The sequence below is a fragment of the Hipposideros armiger genome, unplaced genomic scaffold, assembly GCF_001890085.2.
Source record: "Hipposideros armiger isolate ML-2016 unplaced genomic scaffold, ASM189008v1 scaffold_449, whole genome shotgun sequence".
Lineage (NCBI taxonomy): Eukaryota > Metazoa > Chordata > Mammalia > Chiroptera > Hipposideridae > Hipposideros > Hipposideros armiger.
Window position 1 is genome coordinate 1,130,764 of NW_017731799.1, and position 23,766 is coordinate 1,154,529.

Genomic DNA, 23,766 nt, shown 5'->3' on the forward strand with positions numbered 1-23,766 from the left:
AAATAAAATGTTTTCATTTGTTTCCTTTTTCCTCTCTCTGTCTCTCACTGTTCCCACAGGTCAGCGTGGAGGTTTTGGTAGAGTATCCTTTTTTTGTGTTTGGACAGGGCTGGTCATCCTGCTGTCCAGAGAGAACCAGCCAGCTCTTTGATTTGCCGTGCTCCAAACTCTCCGTTGGGGATGTCTGCATCTCGCTGACCCTCAAGAATTTGAAGAACGGCTCTGTTAAAAAGGGCCAGCCTGTGGATCCCTCCAGCGTCCTGCTGAAGCACTCAAAGACCGACACCCTCATGGGCAGTAGACACAGGTATGCTGAGCAGGAAAACGGGATCAATCAGGGAAGTGCCCAGATGCTCTCTGAGAACGGCGAACTGAAGTTTCCAGAAAAGCTAGGATTGCCTGCCGCGCCCTTGCTCACCAAAACAGAACCCAGCAAGCCCACGACAACGAGGAAGAGGAGGTGGTCGGCGCCGGAGACCCGCAAACTGGAGAAGTCGGAAGACGAGCCACCTTTGACTCTTCCTAAGCCTTCTCTAATTCCTCAGGAGGTTAAGATTTGCATTGAAGGCCGGTCTAATGTAGGCAAGTAGAGGCAGTTTGGGGAAAGGAAATTTGGCCCTCCCTTATCATTTGTATCCAGATTACTGTACTGTAGGCTAAATAACAGTATTTACATGTTATCCTCTTCCTTTAGGTTTCTGTTATAACCTTGTCATTAGAGTTACAGCTGGTGTTGCGCAGGAAGACTGGTGCATATGCTTTTTTTCCACGAGCGTCTGTCAGTGGCTGGGCGGGGGGGCCAGAACAGGGCGAGTCCAGGCGCCAGGCATCCTAGTGGAGATGAATGTGGCTTGAGAGTGCCTGCCGTTTCTAGCAGCAAAGAAGCCTCCACTGGGCTCTGACTTCTGCTGGTTTCATGAGAAAGTTCTACGGGGAGGGAATTGCAGGGGTGGGTGCGTGCAGGGCTGCAGGGGTGCCACAGTGAGTGAGGGTCTTTTTCTCTCTGCCTCCCTCCGTCTCGCTCTCTCTTGCTCTCAGCACAGCATTGGAGGCCCAGAGACACGTACGTCCTCAGGAGGTTCTCACGTGCAAGATAAATATCAGGAACCCAGCTTCAGGGCATCCTAGAAAGACATCAGACAGCCGATGGAAAGCTAACTGTGTAAAAGAACATATTTTTTTCCCTCCAACATATTTTACAATAAAAGCAACTTTTAATCATATAGATATATATTTCCCCCTATGGGGCCTGACTGCACTGATTTTTTTTTTTTAAAGAGCAACTGCCACATGTGGGATTTCGTTTCTGCTTCACTAGTGCAGTGATGTCTCCAGGGTGTCTGGGGGAAAGGGCAGCCTCTGTTTGCATCACTCCACATGGGGGTGGTGGGCAGTGGGGGTGGGAGAGTGAACACCCACTCTGATTTCTGTGCAGTGTTAGGAAAACCAATCAGGTTATCGCATTGACTTCGCTCCCAAGAAGTAGACACAAACTGTCCTTCAGAGAGCAGCGGAAGCTCTTCACATTGGGTTTGCAAATTTTTTGTCTTTTAACTCTAGTACTGTTTATAGTTCATGACTATGGACAACTCGGGTGCCACTTTTTTCAGATTCCAGTGTGACGTGAGGAATTAGATTTTGAAGATGAGCATATATATTACTATCTCTAAGCACTTAAAATGCTGTTCACACTTTATTACCAAGCATCTTGGTCTATCATTCAACAAGTACTGTATCTCACTTTAAAGTCTTTGGGAAGAAAAACAAAAAAACTAAGTTGCTTTCATTTTTTCAACACTGTAACTACATTTCAGCTCTGCAGAGTTTCTCACCTCAAGATATCGAAAGTTTCAATGTGGTTTAAAACGATGAATGTGAATTATGAACTAGTATGTGACAATGAATGACCACCAAGTACAGCCTGACAGGAAGGCACTTTTCACTTTGATGTTTGAGAAAAAATTAAAGGCATATGCAGAGCTGGCAGAGAAACTGAGAGAAAAGGGATGGAAAAAGAGAATACTCATTTTTGTCCAGTGTTTTTCTTTTTAAGATGAACTTTTAAAGAACCTTGCAATTTGCACATCTTGAGTTTATAATTTGTGTGATATTCCTGCAGTTTTTATCCAATAACATTGTGGGAAGGGTTTGGGGGACTGAACGAGCATAAATAAATGTAGCAAATTTACTTTCTAACCTGCCTAAATTCTAGGCCGTTTTATAAGATTATGTTCCTTTCAAAATTCATTTTGGTCTTTCTACCACATCTGTCAACAAAAACCAGGTCTTAGCAGGACAACTCTGAGAATTTTCTTCAGATTCATTGAGAGAGTTTTCCATAAAGACATTTATATATGTGAGCAAGTTTTTAAAAAAAAAAAACAAATTTACTTTATTACTGTGTTATTATTTTCAGAATGACTTTTTTTTTTCATCTGAAATCAAATCAAGATTTAATGTTTGGTACAAACCCAGAAAAGGTGTTTCATAATTTAAAGCTTTCATTCCCAGAGATCTGAAATATTGTTTGTGGATTTTGGGTTTGCATCTTAAAGTGCTTTAAAAAAAAAGTTTTATAAGTAGGGAGAAATTTTTAAATATTCTTACTTGGAATGGCTGCAACTAGTCTGAACAAATGCTTAATCTCATTTTTCTTTTACCATTGAAAATAGTACTTCCATTTCACAAATTTAAAAAGAAATTCTAAGGTCAACCCACATTTTGGCTATCTAGTAGTCCTTCACATTTCATTCTCACCAGAACTAATGATTTTTATAAACCATTTTCTGGGATGTACCAAAAACATTTGAATAGATTTAGCATAACTAGAACCAGTCCTTGACTTTCTTCGAAATTTATTACCCTCTCAGCATGTTAGCAGAGAGCTGGGTGGGCCCATTCTCGCAGTCGTAATGCTTATTTAGTGCTGTATTTTTGTAAGCGTTTCTGTTCAGAGAACTTGCTTAATCTTCCATATATTCTGCTCAGGGCACTTGCAGTTATTAGATTTTGTTGTTGTTTTATAACCTTTGATGGTAAGAGGAATATGGGGCTGCCACGGCGACTTTGTCCTCCTTTGTACCGCTACTGACAGCCACTCATGTGGACTCAGAAAAACACCCACCACCTTTTGGCTTCCTTCGCGTGTTGAACCAACTGGATCCACAACACCAACTCTGAAATGGGAAAACATACATGGCTTGAGCAATAGGAACATCGTCATCATGTTTGTGCTTGTATTTCAGGTATAGGAATTCTAAGAGAATTGGCTCTTTCGAAACGTTGTCCCATTTCACTCTCTGGCTTTTTTAGCATGTGCAATACGTTCTGTGCCAATAGAGTTTGATCCGTGTGCTCTAGTTAAAACTCTGTGCCCTTTCGGCGTTTTCCTTGTCAGGAGGGAAAGAGCCAGGAGGAGAGGAGCCTCCTGCGGCAAGCTCTCCCCCTGCGGCTGTGGATCCTGAGTGCTGGGTGGGAGCCTGCGGGAGCACCAGGTGTCTGTCACCAGGTGACAGAAAGAGCAAGCAAAAGAGATCTAAGGGATGAGCTGCAGTTCCCCCTGTGACCTCGAGGAATAGTGAAGGTGGAGTGTGGGGGGCAAGGAGGCAGAGTCATTGCTAAGGCGCGCTCTGGAGCAACACAGCCAGGGTCAACCCATGTTCCACGTCTTTTCTGAAAGTGGGCAGGCCGGTCCTCGGGTCCGTGACCTTGAGACTTTGAGCTATGCCTCTGGGCCTGGGCAGGAAGTGTGGCTTGACAGGTGCGTGCACTCTGAGCTTGCTGGCCAGAGGCTGTGGAGGGGGCCACCTGTGAACGCTGGTCACCACTCCTCTGTGGCAGCTTTCTCTTCAAATAGGAAGAACATCCAGGGGACAGGGAACCTCCTCTTGTTTGCAGATATCGGCAAGCCTGAGGTTCCCAGAGCAGCCTTTGTCACCATTCCTGGGTAGCAAACCTAACACTGACAGGCGTAGAAATTCTCCGGTGCCCTGCAGCGTACGAGGATCAGCCATGTGCCTCTGTACTATGTCCACTTTGCAATATTTACTGACAGCCGCCTTTAGTTCTCTCTTTCCTGTTCTCCATTTTTAAACTAATAACAGCAGGCCTTTTGCGTTTACAATGGAACACAATCACCAAGAAATCAGTCAGGGTGAAAAAAAAATAATAAGAAACCAACAAACAAGAACCTCTCTTTATAGGGATTTCTAAATATATGAAATGACTGTTCCTTAGAATATTTCACTTAAGAATTATTTCAGTTTGGGCCACATTCAGGAGGGGGAGATAAAGAGATGGGTGCCACTTACCTCAAATCTTTTAAAACAGAAATCCAAATTGCATTTTCATTTGGACTTTCAGGATCATTTTATATGTTGGTCAATTTTTTGTTTTCCCCAACTCACCCAGTTTGGTTTGGGATGGTTTGCTTTTTTTTTTTTTTTTTTTTCTTCATTGCTGTTGTTGATCCCACTTCTAACTCTGAATTGTAACCCTATGTTTTTTGTTAGGTGAGTGTGTTGGGTTTTTCCCCCCACCAGGAAGTGGCAGCATCTTCCTTCTCCCCTACAAGGAACTCTGCGGAACCTTTCACACCTCTTACTCAGGGATGGGGCTGGCGTGTGTGTGGTACACTGATGTGTCCAGAAGCAGCACTTTGACTGCTCTGGAGTAGGGTTGTACAACTTCAAGGAATGTTTGGATTTCCTGCGTCTTGTGGATTACTCCTTAGATACTGCATAGATTGCAATATAATGCTGCATGTTCACGATGAACAGTAGCTCCTAGTAATCATTAAATCCACTCTTTGCACATAGTTAGATCTTTACTGAAATATGTTGCCAAAATTTATTTTTGTTGTTGTAGCTTTGGAATTTTGTTTGTTTGTTTCTTAAGGAAACAATTGACAATACCCTTTAACATCTGTGACTACTAAGGAAACCTATTTCTTTCATAGAGTGAAAAATCTCAAATGCTTTTTGAAGACACTAATGCCATGCTATTTCAGATTTGGGTGGAGAAGCAGAGCTCTTAGGACAGAAGGCCAGGCTTTTTGAGCTGTGTTGGTCGTCATGGCTACTGTTTCATGAACCGCAAGCAGCTCAACAAACTGCGGTCTGTTCTCTCCTAAAAGCCTTTGCATTTCCTATTTCCCAGTCACCCGTAATGATTCCAGGTGAAAAAGGGCCAGCAGTCTCCGTGGCCCGATCCAGCTTCTTCGATGGTGATATGAAAGAAAAGGGAATTGTTTTTTTTGTTGTTTTTTTTAAGTGGAGTGGAGCCCTTTGCTTCCCCTTTTGTGTTTTCAACCCAGAATTTCTGAAATAGAGAATTTTAAGACAACATCAAGTAATAAAGATAGAGAATATACTTTTTTATAAAGCACATGCATATGCTATTGTGTTGGGTTGGTTTCCTCTCTTTTCCACGGACAGTGTTGTGTTTGTTGATAGGGAAACTCCAAACAATTTGCACATCTCTACTCTGGAGCTGAGATTTCTTACATAGATGACCTCGCTTCAAATATGTTACCTTACTGATAGGATCTTTTCTTGTAGCACTAGACCTTGTGGGGATTTTCTTTTTTTGTTTTTTTAATGTACACCTAATTTGAGACGCTGAAGAAAAAAAATTTCTTGAAGCACTCACTTTGAGGAGTACAGGTAATGTTTTTAAAAATTGCACAAAAGAAAAATGAATGTCGAGATGATTCATTCAGTGTTTGAAAGATATGGATCTGTTGAAACAATGAGTTTCATACCTTGTTTGTAAAAAAAAAAAAAAAGCATAAAGGTTGAAAGTTACATGTTTTTGGTTTTTTTTTTGTTTTTTTTTTTTTGTATATAGAAATTTGTCATGTCTAAGTGATCAGATTTGTATGGTTATGGCCTGGAAGAATTACTACGTAAAAGGCTCTTAAACTATACCTATGCTTCCTTTATGTTTTGTTACATAGAGCCCTCTTCTGAGGGAGGGCCACTCTGTATTCTGCAATTTGAGAACACTGTTCATTCCTATGCTGAAAGGACTTCTCTGAGCTCCCTTCTTAGTTTAAACTCGTAAGCCATTGCAACTCCTTTTTCTTCAGAGATGATGTTTGACATTTTCAGCACTTCCTGTTCCAATAAACCCAAAGAATATAATCCTGAACAAGAAGTGTTTGTAACAAGGGATCCTAGCTACCAATAAAATAGGACTCATTATGAGGACAAAAAAAAAAAAAAAAAAGTTCAGCCTTCTTTCCCCCCACACCTCATTTAAATGGGGGGGTAAAACATGAATTTCAATTTAAAAGCCTCATTTTTTTTAGTTTTAATTTTTTAATATCGAGGCCAAAATAAATGTGGGGCAACTTCTCAAAAGAGTCATAGTCTGTCCAAAAATCAAGCCAGCCAGTGGATACTGGACAGCTGTGGGATACTGAGCACACCCACCAACAATTCTTAAATTCAGACTCTTCACCTTCTCCCTCACTGTTAAACGCAATGTTTCTGGTAGCTGACATTCACCTGTACAATGGCGGGAGGGAACAGTGGCTTCGGTTTTTCATGTCCTCTTGACTTGCATACAAATGGTTAAGCTGTATTAAAATTAAGTGCATTTGGCCAATAGGTAGTATCTATACAATAACAGTCTCTAAGAATTTCCATAACTTTTCTTGGCTGAAAGGACTCAAGTCTTCCACTGCAGATAATTGGAGACTTCGCCCAAGTTTTCTTTCCCTTCAGTTTGTTCATTTGCTGTCTAGATAGCAATGAGCCTGTCTCCTTTTCCATGGCCAGTCTGAAGGCCTCCGTTGGAAGCGTTGTTTACAGTAACCTTTGCTGAGATAACATACTGTCCTCTGGAAAATCAGGTCTGAGGTGACACTAACTTAGAGTCGTTGTCTTTAGAGAGCAATTACCAAGAAGTCAGGTGTGTAGGTTTCCTCTGGTTCTCACACGAACCAGCTACTCTTCAGTTATCATCTGGTCGGTCCCGGAGTGGGGTAACTTCTATAGTCAGTGAACAGTAAACTTGATACCTGTGCATTCGGTTCTGTGAATACTGCCCTTTTGGCCTTTCGGGGAGGTTTCTTCCGCCCCAGCCATCACTGCTCACCTGTAAACCCAAATGAGCGTTAGCTGAAGGGAGGTTTCAGTAGACCCCTGCTAGTTTCGTGGTGGCCTTTAGTTAAAACAGAGTCCTGATGTCTAGCCAGTGGGATCCTGGCCCCAGAACCATCTCTGAGATTCGTACCTATGGATATTTTAATATCAGATCATTACCCACCAAAACTTCTAAGCGTATGCCTCCCACCGGCCAAGGGAAAAGAGACACCAGAAATGAGGGCGCTATCAGACTGACATGGCCAGTACAGAGGAGAACTGGGGAAGGAGTGATGTTTTGCACCTTATTGAAAAGAAAATATTAAGTGCATACATAGTTAAGAGCTTTTATTGTGACAGGAGAACTTTTTTCCATGTGCGTGCACACTCTCTGTAATTCCAGTGTAAAATATTGTACTTGCACTAGCTTTTTTAAAACAAATATTAAAAAATGGAAGAATTCATATTCTATTTTCTAATCGTGGTGTGTCTATTTGTAGGATACACTCGAGTCTGTTTATTGAATTTTATGGTCCCTTTCTTTGATGGTGCTTGCAGGTTTTCTAGGTAGAAATTATTTCATTATTATAATAAAACAATGTTTGATTCAAAATTTGAACAAAATTGTTTTAAATAAATTGTCTGTATACCAGTACAAGTTTATTGTTTCAGTATACTCGTACTAATAAAATAACAGTGCCAATTGCAAAATGTGTCTGTCCTTGCCTATGTCCAATCCTCGCAGACAGACGAGGCTGAGAAAATGCTGGGAATCCTTCCTTCTTTACCTTCACTGTGATGACTGGGTAGGTTTGGGGGGGAGGGGAGGAGTGTGACAGATACTGCCTTTACTATGCATTTTTTTGGCGGGGGTGGGGAAGGTGGGTCATGATGAGGTTCTGAGATAAAAGGCACATTTCAACATCTGATGTCTTGCCTCGTTCAGCTTGTTTATTTCTCCTATCTGAACACCACTGCTTACAAGAGATATTTGTTTCTAAACATTTGGCAGCTTCATGGGCTCATGTAGCATTATCGATACATTCAGCAGTTGTGCTGTAAACTCATTTTTACATCTGAAGGCAGAAAGTTCACTCGTTTCCTGTAGTTTGTGCCTGTTAGAAACTCAGTGAGCAGGGGTCACCGAGCAGGTTGTCTCAAGAATACTGCACCCCAGCTTTTGCACTGTGCCATCTCAGAAAGATGGGGCTTAGCAGTTGTCCCAGAAAGTAATTCCTCAAGGACCCGTGCCTCAGTGACCTCCCCTGCCCCCATCTGTGTGTGTGGCTAGCAAAGCCTTGCAGCTGTAAGGTCTGCAGAGGTGGAAGAGAACTCGACACGTTCAGTTAGCCCAGGGAGGAAAGGGTAACTTGTCGTTTTCCTGTCTTCCTCGTTAGGTGTTTAGGGACATCTCATCAGGACTCTCCTCTCAGGACTTGCGAGCTGAGGCCTTGACACATTGTGAATGTCAGTACGTGAAAGAATGTGCACCTAACCAGCAGTGACGCGGTGAGCCTGGAAGCCAGACAGGAAGGGCTGCCCATGGCTCCCTCCTCCTCCAGGGCAGTTTGGGTGGACATGCTACATGCATGGGACAAGTTTGGGGCAGCAGTCCGAATCGCTGCCTTCCTTGTCTTGTTTTAATGTTAGAGGCTAATGGTCCTGACAAGTTTGGGGTCCAATGGCTGTAAAACTTACCCTGAACTAGTCACATTGATTAGGGAAAAAAACCTTTGCTTCACATGCTGCAGTGGGGCAGGCCTTGAAACCATTAAGAGCACAGCAGGAGCACCAAGGTGAATGGCATCTAGTTCAAGGCTCGCCCTCGCCCTCCCTGCCCACTGCTTCCCTGGAGGGCCTGCAAATAGGCAGCAATCTCTGTGTCCTGTGTGATAACCTGGTATGAGAGCTGCTCTGGTGTGGGCTCCCCCAGGCCCATTCCAATTGGAGGCAGAGGTGAACTGGCTACAGACAAGAGGTGATGGCGCCTCAGAAGTGCTGCTGTTTGGGAAGCCTCTGCTTCAAAATGATCCTGACGGGTTTGTGGCTTTTTCAGTAACTCAGTTCTCACTTCCCTAAAAACTGAATAGGTGAGGAACCTGCCTTCCAGTTTGTGGAAACAAAGAGCTAGTCTGCAAAATCTTTGCACATGACAGATAACGCAAGCACACAACCCTGCAGAGAGAGGCCCCAAAGGGGCCGTACCGGGCTGCAGAGCGACCCGCTCCCTGGACACTGGGTGTAGCACAGGAGCCCAGTCTGAGAGGGGTCACTGGTAACAACAGTCCCTTACTACTGACCACTGCTGGTCCATCTGAAATGGATTTCTTCAGGTCCTCCTTTCTTTCACCTCTCTGCCTTATTTTGCAATCAAAAAACTCATAAAACTAACAAACTTAAGGGCTTGAATGTAAAACACATCTTCCACAGGACAGCATGGGGCTCACCCCTCACTCAGGCAGCCAACAGAAAAGGCGGGTGCCTCCAGGACAGCCCCACGTCTTGCTCTGCATTAAACATCCTCTTGACCCTCATATCTCTAAAGTGTAGCCATTCATATTCCTACAAGGACAAGAATTACTCCTAATACATTTAGGGGCAAGGTATTACAACAGAGTTAAAGTTGCTGGATCTATAAATGTATTTTCTGTAAGACTGAAAGTGGACCTCTGATTTCCCGGAATGGGACTATTTGGTTGAAGTCGTCATACGGTGTCAGTCACCATGGACATCAGGCAATGAATTGGCCCTCATACAGCAGGACCGTGTGGCCCTTCCCTACTCCAGGACCGTCACTTGCTTTTTCAAAGAAAATTTACTCCTCTGTCTGCTTCTTTATAGTCTTCCTTAGAAGTAAAAACAGTAAAACATCCTGGTCTGCATAGACTTCCGGGTCCTGTTACTCAAGTAATGCTTCAAACAGTGGCCAGCCACCATCAATCCACCCATGCTCACTGTTTAAACAAATGCCACAGGGGACTGCTGTAGGACTCCTGCCAAGGCCATAGGTCTTTTCTCCGAGAAAACGCCACTGTTACCAGTCAAGGAGTTGACCATTATATAAGAGTACTGTGTGGTCCTGCCTTCAAAGTATTAATTGCCACGACAAGGAAATGGTTCTAACTCATATTTTAAACCAATGCCTTTGAGGAAGCCCCTGGTCAAGGCTTTTGCTGTTTTTTCAGTGGAACTCTACCTGATAATTTTTTGGTGGATAACCTTTCAATAAAACATACTGTGGAATTTCCAAATAATATATAATCTCTTTAAGAGAGAGGCCAGTCTGACAAGTTGGGACTGAAAAGGGAAGGAGAAGGGATGGAAGAAACCAAAACTAAGTGAAAAACCAAGTCTGGAATGATTGCTTCCCAGGAGCACCAAACTGGTAACCTGTTCCCAAAAGGCACATGTAACAAAGATGGTGAAACTACGTTGCCACACCTTGAATCTGTGGGGAAACCAATTCTTCAAGTTCATCTGTCCAGCCAATTGCGTTTGTTCTTTTCCAGCACATAGACGCTGGAGGGAGGGGGTGCCAGTTACTCTGACTGTGGCCTGCCCCACCAACCTTTCCCCTCCCCCCTGTCCTCCCCGGCCCTCCCCTCCCTAGGTGCCTTGATTTAGACCCAAGAGAGGCTCACCACTAGCATGTCTGGGAGAAAGGTCTAAAAGCCCCAGCTTCCTCTACAACTTGGTTCCTGAAAACGCAAACTCCAGCACTCAAGCATGTCTTAAGATAACAGCATTGTATTAAAGTGAAACCATCTTCTTTTAAAAAAAGAAAGAAAGGTGCAAGTGTTACTTTTAACAATGAGCTGATGAGTTCTGGACAGCTGGGCTCTGACCACTGATCCTATCAGTGCCCTGCTTCCAGCCCCCCGAAAGGCACTAGGGCGAGCCCCAAAGCCTCCAGGCAGCAGAAGGAGGAGGAGGCAGCATTCCAACATTCAGGAGCAGCCGGAAGCTCTGATGTAACAGAAGGAAAGAGATGGGAAAGCAGCTGTGTGTGGAAGCTTCCATGAGCGGGGTCGTTCACCTCGTCCGCAAGGTTAGCTGAACAAGGTGTTGAACTGTTGGGTCACCCGGATGAACGTTGCCCTCCGGCTGAGCTCTTTGAGCTTGGCGGCCCCCACATAGGTACAGGTAGACCTCAGTCCGCCGAGAATATCCAGGATGGTGGTTTCTACATCCCCTTTGTAAGGCACTTCCACAGTCTTGCCCTCAGAGGCTCTGGAAGAAAAGGGAAGTTTTTCTTTTAATCTGGTTCTTTTTCCTTAAGAACCCAGCCAGGCTTATTCCCTTAAGCTTTAGCATCTTAAGCAGCCCCAGGGCACTCAGGTAGCTAAACACCACCTTGATGCCGTTCCCACACTGCTACAAATGCCAAGCTGATCGTACCAGCATCTCGGATTAACACGTTCCTCCCACCCAGCACGCATGACCTCACCACTGCTACTCAGAGCACCAGGGAGAGGAAAGTCTTTGTCAGTAACACTGGATGAAGCCGTACACCCATACCACCCTGCACAATGACATTCCTCTCAGCAACCTGCCTCCACTCTGCCCCGCAAGAGAAACCAACTCTAACTTAAAATCCGTACACCAGTCTCCAACTGACCCAGAGCCCAAATGCCAAACGGAAAGGAAAAGAGACCTGGCGAATTTCCTCTTGAATGACCCCTGTCACGGCCTCTCCTGGTTGCCCTCCATGATCAACATCAGAAAAAGCCTGGGGCTTCGCCCTTCTGCACGCCAGCTCTCTGATCAGACACGGGGTGTCTTCAAGGGGACAGTCAAGAGGAGGAGGAGGACACCAATAAAATGAACTCAAACCCTACCAGGTTACATGAGAACTTCCACCAGCAAGAAACAGGGTCCCTGCTTTAACGGCCTGTCTTTCCGAGTGGGCGGGGGGCCCTGTGTTGGGCACGTTCCCCCAACACACTCCTTGCACTCACACATGTCACTATACCTCTCGTCCAGGGTGTGCGTGCCTGCGTGCATGTGTGTGCGTGTGCGTGTGCGTGTGCGTGTGCGTGTGTGTGTGTGTGTGTGTGTGTGTGTGGTGGAGGGTGGGGAGGCCGTAGCAAGGTGAAACCAGAGTAGAACTACGGACTTTCTTGGCAGTGGAGGCTCCAGGGTTTTGGTTAGCATCCTTCCCATTTTCAGAGGAACATTTAGAAACTCAGAAGGTCTGGCATATGGCACAAACACTAAGCAATATCTAAGTGTTCTTGTTGAGCCGTTGTCCCACTCTTCATAAAGTCACCACGTAACACTGTTTGTCTCCACATGTCATGTCTCCTTAATGCAAAATAGAGATACAGTCCAGACTTGCTTTTGGAGGGACATCACAAGAAGGAAATCTCAAATCGATGTAAAACTCTAGCCCTCATCTAAGGGCCAGACAATGTGGAAATTGTAACAACTAATCAAATTCTGGAACTTTCTCTAGCTGGGCTCTTCAACTGGAAAAATAGCATCTCTTGATTAGAAACTAATTATACTTAGAATTCCAAAAGGGTATTAACTCTCATACACTGAAATCTACATGTGCAAGACTACCCATGGGTGAAATCTAGCTATTTAAACATCAGCTAGAGCAGGGGTGGGCAAACTGTGGGTACGTTCCATCTCAAAAGTTTGCCGACCCCTGGAAGAGCCAATCCTGTCTCTCACAACAATTTAAAAATTATTCAATAGCCATAAATATATTTTTACATAATCAGCATTATGTGAATAATATCCTTTAAAAATTTTATAAATGAAACTATGATAGTTTTATTTTCATTTTCAATTTTACTTCAGAGCCACACGTATATACCCAAAGAGCCACATGTGGCTCGCAAGCTGCAGTTTGCTGACCCCTGGCGGCTCTTCCGTCTCAAAAATTTGTCGACCCCTGAGCTAGAGCAAGAGATGGCCCAGTGGCTGGCTTAGAGCAATGATATCATGAAGCAAGTCACTGGTCACACACACGATGATTCATGTCACTGCACTCTGTGACTAGAGACCCACATCTATGCACGTGTGCCTGCAGTGACTGCCCTTTCATTTTCTGAAGGCTGAGGGCTATCCCCGGACTCAATGGAAATTACCCAGATTCTCACCATTGCTTCTCTAACTGGTGATGGCACCTTTTGAAAGTCATTTATTGTTGATACTCAAGTTTTCTCATCTGTAAAATGAAGGCTCTTTGATCTGTCTCCCACTGACAGCGTGATAACTAAATGGTTAATAATTGAGAAGGAACTAGCAAAGCATAAATAACTAACTGCCTTAATTGAATATAATCCAATACGAGAACTGTCCTCTGAAATAATGGTGATGACGCTGCAAACTGCCAGGGAAAGAAACAGAAGAGGGAGGGAGAACTGATGCAGCCTACAAGGTTCAGGGTACCTTCGGATTAAGGTTCTAGCTCCTTTAGCACTTCCCTTCCTGGTCTAAGATTTGAATCCACTTCCAGAAGTGAGTCTTGATACTCCTGAATATTTTATTTTATGTTATGTCTAGACCTTGCTACAATTACAGGAGATGATTTTTCTTTTGGCCACTTGGCTTCTATTTGAGCTAGAGCCTAGTCTGGCCTTCCCTTTGTCTTGGTTTCTCTTAGAACCCAAAACAGATACAACAGCTAGAGGGCAGAAAAAATGTACTCCAGGAAAAGTATCTAGCTGCTGCCAAATCACAATGGCTCCACTTATATACCAGTACATAGGAGACTCTGCAGGGAGCCTGGGATGGTGACCACGGTTGCTGGTAAAGCACTGAACTTCTAGGCCAGAGGTCCAGGTTAGCACTTAGGTGGTAATCCCTTTCCTCCCCGTCTCTCCTCTCTCCATCCGTTACCACCTGGGAGAAAGAGGGTCTCCTGAGGCTGCATGGGAAGCAGTGCCCCCTTGTTCTGACTGCCTGAAGTTGCCAGGGTGGAGGTATAAAGATAGTCCCTTCTCCTCTTTCCCACCCTGCCTTCCCCACACTAGCATATCATTTTTATTGAGGTTCCCCCCAAAAGAGTAGCAGACTACAGAGAATGAGGCTTGAAGTCAGTCCCCCAGAACCTTACTGAAGAACAGAGCTCTGGGAGAGTACCCCATACGGCCCGGCCACCCGGCCACGTGCCTGCCTGTAAACCTCAGGGGAGTTCTGGGATTTTTAAAAATTTTTTTTTACTACCTCTAGCTTGGTTTGAACCTTATATAATGCACCTGAATGCCATGTCCCCAAAATAAGCTTTTAGGTGTGGAAGTAATGGTAGGAAATAGAGGGTGTCAGCCAGGGAGGGCTTGGGTTTCCATTCCAGCGCAGGAGACTTCCTGGACAAAAGCAACCGGCCCACTCACAGGGGATTTCCTTCTGAGGATGCAAGATGCTCTGTCCTGCCCACTCTGTAGCCTGTCATCAGTCAGTGCTGACCCCCGTGAGAAGCAACAGCAGGCTCTCTGGAGCGGGCGAGAGGATGGATGTATTCTAGCACAAGGTTCTTAAAACGCATATGCACGCAATTAAGATGAAAGTGAAATAAAGGCCAGGTTATCTTTGGGGATCAGGGATTTAAAAAAATAAATAAATAAGCAGAACATCCCTTCTGCAGTGAGTGACTCAATTAAATGGCCAAAAATGCTGCCTGAGTCAACAGTCAGAGCCTAGGGGCAGGTGAGAGTCCTGTGGGAGCTACTGTAGGGGAAACACAGCATTCTTCACGATAGGCCTGGCCTCCACGCAGTGGTCCAGACCACACCTGTTCCACACGCAATGGGAGACCCATGCTTCAACCCAATCCTTGCAGCCTGAACTCGCCCCAGGCCAGAGATCAGAGGTTATTGGGATGGTCCAGCAAAGGTTCTCTCAGAAGGACAAGGCGGTAATATTCCTCCTGCCCACCCCTTGGAAGTCTGGAGTGTCACCTCCAGGACTGGTTGAGCAGGACTCGTACCTACTCACACACACCCCTGGTCCCATTTCCACCCATCCCAAAACGCTTCTGCTCTGCACTGCCTTTCGAGGCCCCCAAACACTGCAAATGCTAGATGGGTAAAAACTGGGGTTATTTAAAAAGAGGCAAGACAGGTTTTCCAGCTCCTTCCCGCAGTACTTTAAACATAACTGATTTTCTCTGAGACCTACTTCCATCCCATTTCTGTAAAGAAACAGGAGAAATGTGAGTCCTCACGAATTTAATGCCTTGGCTCTGAGTCTTACCTGTATTCAGCGACCCCTCCCGCGTGTTTCTTCATCGCTGTTTCGGAGCTCATCCCATAGAAGAGCTTGAGTTTCTGCCCATTCCTCTCGATCAGTTCTCCAGCACACTCGGTATGGCCCGAAAACATCCCTCCCAGCATGACAAAATCTGCTCCGGCTCCTAAACGCCAATCGTGGGGACAAAAGGAAAGCAGCAGAGAAAAGGGCTCAGAAAAGATCAACTGTGGAAAGATCCAAGTGTTCCCAACTCACCCTCTTTCTAACTATATTCAAGAGAAAAGCTCAACCTCTCCCCTTTTGAAAGAAGTTAAGAAAGTTCCCCTTACAGGCAGGTAGGCATTGGACACTCTGGAAACAAACGCAGCCTACTGAAGCTTGGCGGCAAATACACTGGACAATCCTTAGTGGTTGTGAATGACCAACTTTCAGAGGTCTGACTCAGTCAGAATCAGAGAAACATTAAGACCTGAACAGCATAGACTGCATGTTATCCAATCTCACACTTAATTCCATAACTCCTCACCAGTGTCCACATCAGGCATCTGGTCTACCTTAAGCTCTCAGCACTCTCTCATTCTGTTTGTGTGGATCATGAAGGGACCTCAAAACAGACTGAAGCTCCAACACCTAGAGACGACGCATGAAGGAGAGAAACCTGTGCATACGTGTGTATATATCGTGTAAAACTCTACCTATACCACTGTTGTGATAAACATTTTACTTCCAGAGTAAATACTATCCGCTATTAACCACTGAAGGACATGAAACTTCCAGGACAGGTACAGAGGGGACTGAAGTTGCCTTTGTAGTCTATGTTGGAACAGGACCAGAACAGCTGGAACAGCAGGGCTGGCTCACTGCCGTGTCCCCAGGATCTATCACAGAGCATGGCACGTGGGAGACACAGAATGACTAGTCAGGAAAGTAAAAAGTGTATATGGGAGAAATAGAAACAGTCCCCATTCCCCATGGATAACTGCACAGGGAGGCTCTCCACTGACTATTAAGTAAGAAACTGCTACGACTGCTTCTCCTGAGTAAGTCCTATTGGAGGGTTTACATTCAGAATATGAGGATATCAGGGTACAGAGGTATTAAGTGATTAGAATGAAAGACACGAAGGAGCAAGCATTGGAATGCCTGAAAAGTGGCCTTGACCTCTTCCATCTGGTTATTTACATATAAGAGGACTTTGGGGTATGTGTCAGGCGTGCCAGTCCCTTCTGTTCCGCGTTACAGAAAGGCAGGCTCTGCGGGGCTGGCCCCTTGGCCTGCAGCCAGGCGAGATGGCACAATTGAACCTTTCCACTTGGCAACAAGCTCTGCACACCCTTCACTGCAGGGTCCCTAATACAAATGCTAGCTCCTTGGCCCCCCTGCCATGATCATAAGAGGGCAGAGGAGAACTGGTGTCCAGCCAGGCCTCCTGATGACCACAACCCTCGGAGCAGATGTAAACAGCGGGAACACAGAGCACTGATCTACTCAAACAATGCTTTGAAGTGGCTTCCAATTATTTTCATTTCTGAACACTCCTATGTCTTTTCCTAACCAGCATTTTCCCTGACACAGTCCATCTTCCCTCAAGCTCACTCAGTTCCTGGCTGCACTTAATGGAAGGAGAGTAGATGAGGAAAAGATGCCAGAAACCACACCCAGATCTGTTATCTACAAGGCACCTTCTTCAGGACCAGTCACTCTAAAGTGTACTCGGCTCCCACTCTGAGCAGGAAGCACTGTGGGCACTATTAGCAGAGCACCTAAGATGGAACACCCATCAGTATTAAGAAGATGCAGCTCAAAAACCAACAGTAAAAATGTCCTGGGCTAACGGTTCTTACATTAAGGATAAGTGAGTACACTAGTGTAGCAGGAGTCCTGAGTTCTCCTTGCTCTGCCCAAGTGTGGGACACTGACCTTGTCAATCGCCTCTGCTATAAACCCAGCTGCTGAGAACATTGCCTCATATTTCCTTTTGTCACTATCAGTGTTTAAACAGTAATAATTAAAAAAGAGCCAATACCTAAGCCTAAGACATTCTGCGGGATAAACTCTGAACCAGACATGAAGGAGCACACAGGAAGAACTGCTGAATACAGGTAAGGGGAAAAGCCACTGGCCTCCCTTAAGAATGCTTAAGACAGAAAGTTTCCCTCCATTGGAAAAGAAAAAAATAGATCAACAGCAAATGCAGCCCTGGCATAAGGAAAGGAGGACGGGTCCACAGGAGTTTTGTTTCTGCCTCCTGCCAGATCACATGGCTCCCACTTCACCCTTTGGAGGCCCCAGCTATGCAGCCAGCTCTGACTTCTGAACCCAGTTTGCAAAGGTTAAGTGGAGGGCACAGCATGTTCAGATGCTGGACGTCTAGTCCTTTCCCAAGAAAAACCCAGGACCCCAGGCTGGGGCCCCTGGTGCCAGCCCCACTAACTCACGGCTGGACACAGCTGCCCCCGAGGGGGGAATGGGCTCCTCTGCCTCTGGTGAGAAACTGCTGCTGGGAAGGCACCCCCTCTCTTGCGCGATTTCCCCAAGCAAAGCCCCAAAGACACTTGCTGAAGTTGCTGCACATCGGACCCGGTACTGTCCTTTTCCACAGATGCCCTGAGCCTTCTCAGCCGTGATTTCTGAGCCATGATTTCACCCATTCCTGGCTTGCATTATGTCACCCCTACATCTATCCCTGGGCATTCAGCCTACTCTGTGATCAACCAGAATGAAACTGACACCAGGATGTGGGCCAATCGGGCCTGAAAGCCAGGAAGGAAACACTCAGGACTGGCCCAGAACATCCGACAAGCTCCACCTGCTCATTCCGGTTCCCACCCCATTCCCAGTTCCCACCCTACCTCCAACATGCAGCTGCAGGGAGCTGCCTCCCCTCCCTCCAACTCCTTACCAAAGGCTTTGGCGACATCTCCTGGACACGTGCAGCCTCCGTCCTTCAAAGAGGGAAGAGCAAAGAGAATGTCAGTGGGAGCTCACCAAGGCTGTCTGTCTCCCCCGGGGTGAATGGGAAATAACACCCGCCCCCCACCCCCTCGCCAAGTACACAGCCCTCAGAGCCAAAACTAAACACTCCCCTCAACAGGGCACCTTCCATCCCCCGCCCCGCCCACTCTCTGGGGTGCAGGTGGCACAGGAGCTGCTCAGCACAGCGGGGGCTCCGACCTCATCCTCCTCCAGCACAACAAGCCTAGCTATTCCCGGACCAAATTCATTCTCATTCGGTAGTCACCTCTCCCCACCTGCCTGGTGTCAGGTGAGATTTATTTAGTCAAGAGCTGAATTATTTTAAGAGCCGGCAAGGACACTGAGTTAATTCCTTTATATTGCCAGCCACTCCATATGTCTGTAATTCACCTTCATGTAAGCTACCCAGTTAGCTTAGAGTCAAACATGCATTCCTGACACCTGCTCTGCCCACCTGGGGCTGCCTGAATGCCTAACGGGACAGTCTGTTATCTTGGGCTGCCCAGCACGGTTCAGTTGTGGGGGTTCTATTTAAACACCAGCAACACAGTACCAGGTCTCCAGGATGCAAAGCCCATTGTGCCTCCTTACAAACACAAAAGCCACAAAATGACCAGGCTCCCTACTATTGCCGATGTCGCCTGTGTGAGGTCCGAGGAGGCAAAGGGCAGCGAGGGTAGCCGGGAGTAGGAGCCAGCCCAGTAGTGAGAGGAGAGGAAGCAAAGACACTGGGCAGGCAGAGTGGCTCTCACAACTGGCTAGATGTGACCGACGCCAGGCTCAGTGTGGGTCTCGGAGAAACACCGCAGTCTCAGAGGGAAGTGCCTGTCCCCAGAAGGTGGGACCCAGCCTTGGAGCAGCCAGACAAGCATTAGAAAGAACACAGAAAACACAGGCCACCAGACTACCTTGCTTTACAACTGGCAGGAGAGTGTGTGTGCCTCTGGAGTCGGAGGGCCTCTGTGTGGACCTGGAATCACTTCACCAACAGCATCTCCAACTGAGGACACAGCGTCTCTGGGACTCAGCCCTGTGTTTTCTATCTGCTATTTAGGCCTGTCACTCCAGGATCCAGAACTCAAATACAGCTTCATTACTTCTTTGCAGTTCTGATCAAAAGGTAGGTGTGAAGGCTAGATCTTCCCTTTTATGAACATTTACTGACTGCAAGTATTTCCTCAGTCAATTGTGTTATTCACATGTGGCTTCCCTGATCTCCACAGGACACCAAGGAATGATTATATCAGAGGAAGTCTCTCCATTTAAGGTAACTGGCCAAAGCCCTCCATGTGAACACAGTAACAGAGATTGTGGCTCTGTATATCTAGTTAGCGCTTCAAAGCTCCAGAATATTTATTTTCTCTTTCAAAGGTACAACCCCATACGCCCTTAACTTGTCCTGTCAATTATTTTTAAAGTGTTTCATCTCTTTATCAAAACCAGTTCTACATAATAGTGTTCCAAACTTATAATCTCGAAAGATTAAACTCATGCTCCCTTTAAAATAGGTCCCTAACATATGTGACTTTGAACACACACACACACCCCCCTTAAATCTTTTGCTCACTTGCTTGAGTACCTTCTGACTGCTAGGTTGTCTCATGTGGGGCCCTGGCATTCCACTTTTTTTTTTTTTAGATTTTTTTTTTTATAGGACAATTAGGGAGGGGAACAGTGTTGGGGAATTGGAGAAGGGGAACATTGTGTTTTCCCAGGACCCATCAGCTCCAAACCAAGTTGTTGTCCTTCAATCTTAGTTGAGTTGTGGAGGCAGCAAGCTCAGCTCCAAGTCCACTCGCCACTTCCAATCTAGTTGGGGGGGGTGGGGGGGCGCAGCACGCAGTCCACCATCCCATGTGGAAGTCAAACCGGCAACCTTGTTGCACACTGAGCCATGCAGCAGCCCATCGGCAACTCATGGCTGCTCAGCTCAAGGTGCCGTGTTCAATCTTAGTTGGGGGGGGGAGGGAACACGCAGCCCACTATCCCATACAGGTGTTGACCGGCAACCTTGCTGCTAAGAGCACGCGCTCTCACCAGCTCAGTGGTAGCTCAGCTCAGGCGCAGCTCACTGGCCCATGTGGAAATTGAACCGCGACCCTGTTGCTCAGAGCTCACGCTCTTAACCAACTGAGCCACTTGGTAGGCCCTACATTCCACATTCTTGTGGTCAGTGATGAGGCCTGACTCAGAAGACCTGAGGTACTAAGACCCCAAGAAAATGAGCTCTTCTCTTCTCAGGATGGGCCAAGACGCCCACAGTTAATAGGATTTAGTGATGTGCCATGGAAAGGAAAGCACACTTACAGCATCATCTGCTCCCTTTGCTTTGCTGTGTGCATCTATGAAACAGCCCGTGCAGACCAAGCAAGCTGAACTGCACGTTTAATCTGGTGCAACCCAACATCCCATCATGCTTCAGGGCACAGGGGTCTGCTCCCTACTACCATTTACAGATAATTTGCAAAAGTTGTTCAAAGCATCCTTTCCTGTTCTCAGGACGCAGAGCAGTAGGGCAACCCCTGCACTCTACGACACACATTGACTTTCATACATAAACATTCATAGCTGCTGGAAGGTGGTTTTAAAAAAAACAGTACACAGATATTCAAAGGGTTATTTGTTTTGTTTTTCAAGAGTGTTAACATTATATTTTAGTAGGAAAGGCATCAGATCATATGAGTGGTGATTCAGTCTGCGAGTTGTCAGCATACCTCTTCTTCTTAAAAATACTTGCTCATCCCTAAAATAAGGGGTGGTGATAGTAAGCAGGGGGTAGGCAGAGGAAATTGTTCCAAACTTCATTTTTCCATTCAAACACCACAAGAACCTGAAGGTGATATTTTGTAGGTGGGGGAAGAGAATGAGGGAGGCTCAGAAAAGTTGAGTGATTTACCCAAGGTCACAGGGCCATAATAATGAAAAACCAAGATTAGAATCCCGATTAAAAGTAAACTGTAAAAATGTCTACAATACCTATCAAAATATCAGCAGTGGGTATCTTAAGATGATGGCAGTTCTAGTCATCTTTATTTTCTCTAGCTTTATTTGTATTTTCCAACTTTTTCTAGGCTAAAGCTATTTTGTCAGGGAATTTTTCAAGCCTAAAAAAACTATTTGAAAGAATGTGTTTAGGTCTTTCTAAATAATGGCCTAGCCAGCTGTTCTGAAAGTACTATATTAAATCAATACAACTACAGGAAATTTGCTGATCAACCTTTACTTCTTTGCTGAGGGTCAGTGAGCAGATAAGAGCACTAAGGACTGGGTATCCGGAAGGAGGGGGTTGGGGGTCGTTTTAAATTAACCCAACCCTCTGTCATTAACAGCCCCTCACGACATCGGGCCTCCTCAAACTTGGTAAGCATGTTCTCTAAGTCTTTACGAACTGCACTGATCACAACGTTGAACTTGAGTAAAGAAGAGACAATAGTGATCCCAGTCAACCTAATCATACGACTGTTTGTTTAGGTCCTGTGAAGAAGCACTACCAACTCCAAGCCACTGGTTCAAATCTCTGCTCTTCAAATAGTTCAGCGGGTGCTGATTCTCGGCTCTCCTGGAAGACAAGCTTGAGGACTCGGAGGGGAAAGGACTAAGTATAAGCAGAGATAAAGCTGAAGTCTCCCAAAACTATGCGGTGAGGAAAGGCGTGGACCCGGGTTCCTGTGGAGACGCGCATTCTTTGTGACTTCAGCAAGCTCTCCACCCTCTGTGTCTCCTCATTTTCTAAATGAGGGAGGGTAAGGGAAGGAGTGGAACACTGGAGGTGAACAGACCTTGGTTTGAGTGCTGGCTCTGCCCTACCAGCAGTGTGACGCTGAACAAGTTACTTAAGGTCTCTAAGCTTCAGTTTCCTCACCTGATGTGACGGTTAATTTTACGTGTCAACTTGACTGGGCCACGGAGTGCTTAGATATTTGGTCAAACGTTATTCTGGATGCTTCTGTAGGGCTGCTTATGGATAAGGTTAACACATTTGAATCAGTAGACTGAGTAAAACAGAGTGCCCTCCCTAATGAGGGTGGGCCTCAATTATCAGTGGAATGGTACAAAAGGGCTGAGCCTCCCTAAGTAAAAGAATTTTACCTAACTGACCACCTTCAAACTGGGAAATGGGCTTTTTCCTGCCTTCTGACTCCATATGAAACATTGGCTCTTCCTGGTTCTCAGGCTGCAGACACACTGGAACTCCACCATCAGCAATCCTAGATCTCTATAGCTTGCTGACTAATCCTATAGATTTGGGACTGCTCACCCTCTAGAATCATGTGAACCAATTCCTTATAATACACATATCCCTCTCGCCGCTTCTCTCTCTCTTTCTCTCTCTCTCTCTCTACACACACACACACACACACACACACACACACACACACACACACACACACCCTTTTGGTTCTGTTTCTCTAAAGAACCCTAGTTAACACACCTGTCAAATAAAGATAACATCTATCTTATCAGCTTGTTCCAAGGATTAAAGATTATATGTGTGTTATGCCTGACAGATAGTAGATGCTCAATAAATGACAGACATTACTTCTTCTAAAGCTGTTTCCACCTTTAAAATTCTCTCCTTTGTGTGGGGTCCCTAGCAGATGACCAGACAAAATTAACTGGTCACACCTTAATCTTCACCTTTGCAGGGAGTGTCCTGAATGTTTCAGCTCTGTGCCTATCAAGAAGCCTATGTGGGCCACAATAAACAGAAACCTGATTCAGGTCCAGCCTCTTGGGGGTTAAGCCTTTGCTGATCAGAATCCATGCTGTGACTTCCTTCTGAACTTCACCCACACGGATGTGCTAACTCAGGAAATAAAGCGTGAAATGAGACAGCTGGAAGGAAACTGGACCAAGTGGCAGGATCCAAAACATCTGATGGACTTTCAGAGGGTTTTAGGACTGCGGGCAAGTGGGAGAAAACGACTTGTGAAACTCTCTGAGACAAAGAAGCAGTAACGAAATGGCTGCTTTGAACCCCAACACACTTAACTGGATAGAGAGAATGAGCTCAAGTCAAGAATGCAGACCTCATAAAAGTCTCTGGACTTCATCTGATCTTCTGGCTACAAATTGAACTTCTAACACCATCCAGGAAATCTCTCACCATTCATGGAAAGTTAAGAACCTCGGAACACCAGGTCCACAAACCTGAACTGTCATTGTCTCGAACTGACAAACTCAGAGCTGTTCCCTGGGTGCTCACAGATGAGGCCGGATGCTGGAACAATGACCCGGCCGGTGTGTGCTGAGCCTCTGCTACAGAAGCTAGCAGTTCTCAAACTTGAGAGCACATCTGAATTACCTGGAGGGCTTGTTAAAACAGATTCCTGGGCCTCACTTTCTGAGTTTCTGATTCAGCAGGTCTGGGATGGGGCCCAAAAATTTCTAACAAGTTCTCAGTCGATAATGCTGCTGCTGGTCTGGGCCGCACACTTAGAGAACTGCTGAAATAAGCTATAAACTAGGTGTGCTGTGGAAAGAGATCCCGAATTGATTT

The 23,766-nt window shown here is 45.7% G+C and overlaps 2 protein-coding genes across 13 annotated transcripts in view; one reads left to right on the forward strand and one right to left on the reverse strand.

Moving 5' to 3' along the window:
• Positions 1-6,228, forward strand: part of ATXN1 (ataxin 1) — a 428,550-nt gene extending 422,322 nt beyond the window's left edge. For all 9 annotated transcript variants that reach the window (XM_019665723.1, XM_019665726.1, XM_019665725.1 and 6 more), the window contains one exon: positions 60-6,228. In XM_019665723.1, coding sequence (XP_019521268.1) covers positions 60-590 — 531 coding nt within the window. In that variant the 3' untranslated portion in view covers positions 591-6,228. The remainder of the gene's footprint in view (positions 1-59) is intronic.
• A 4,587-nt stretch (positions 6,229-10,815) lies between these two features.
• GMPR (guanosine monophosphate reductase) overlaps positions 10,816-23,766 on the reverse strand; it is a 49,939-nt gene continuing 36,988 nt past the window's right edge. For all 4 annotated transcript variants that reach the window (XM_019665731.1, XM_019665732.1, XM_019665733.1 and 1 more), the window contains 3 exons: positions 18,193-18,235; positions 15,294-15,453; positions 10,816-11,318 (listed from right to left, as the gene is read on the reverse strand). In XM_019665731.1, coding sequence (XP_019521276.1) covers positions 11,138-11,318; positions 15,294-15,453; positions 18,193-18,235 — 384 coding nt within the window. In that variant the 3' untranslated portion in view covers positions 10,816-11,137. The remainder of the gene's footprint in view (positions 11,319-15,293; positions 15,454-18,192; positions 18,236-23,766) is intronic.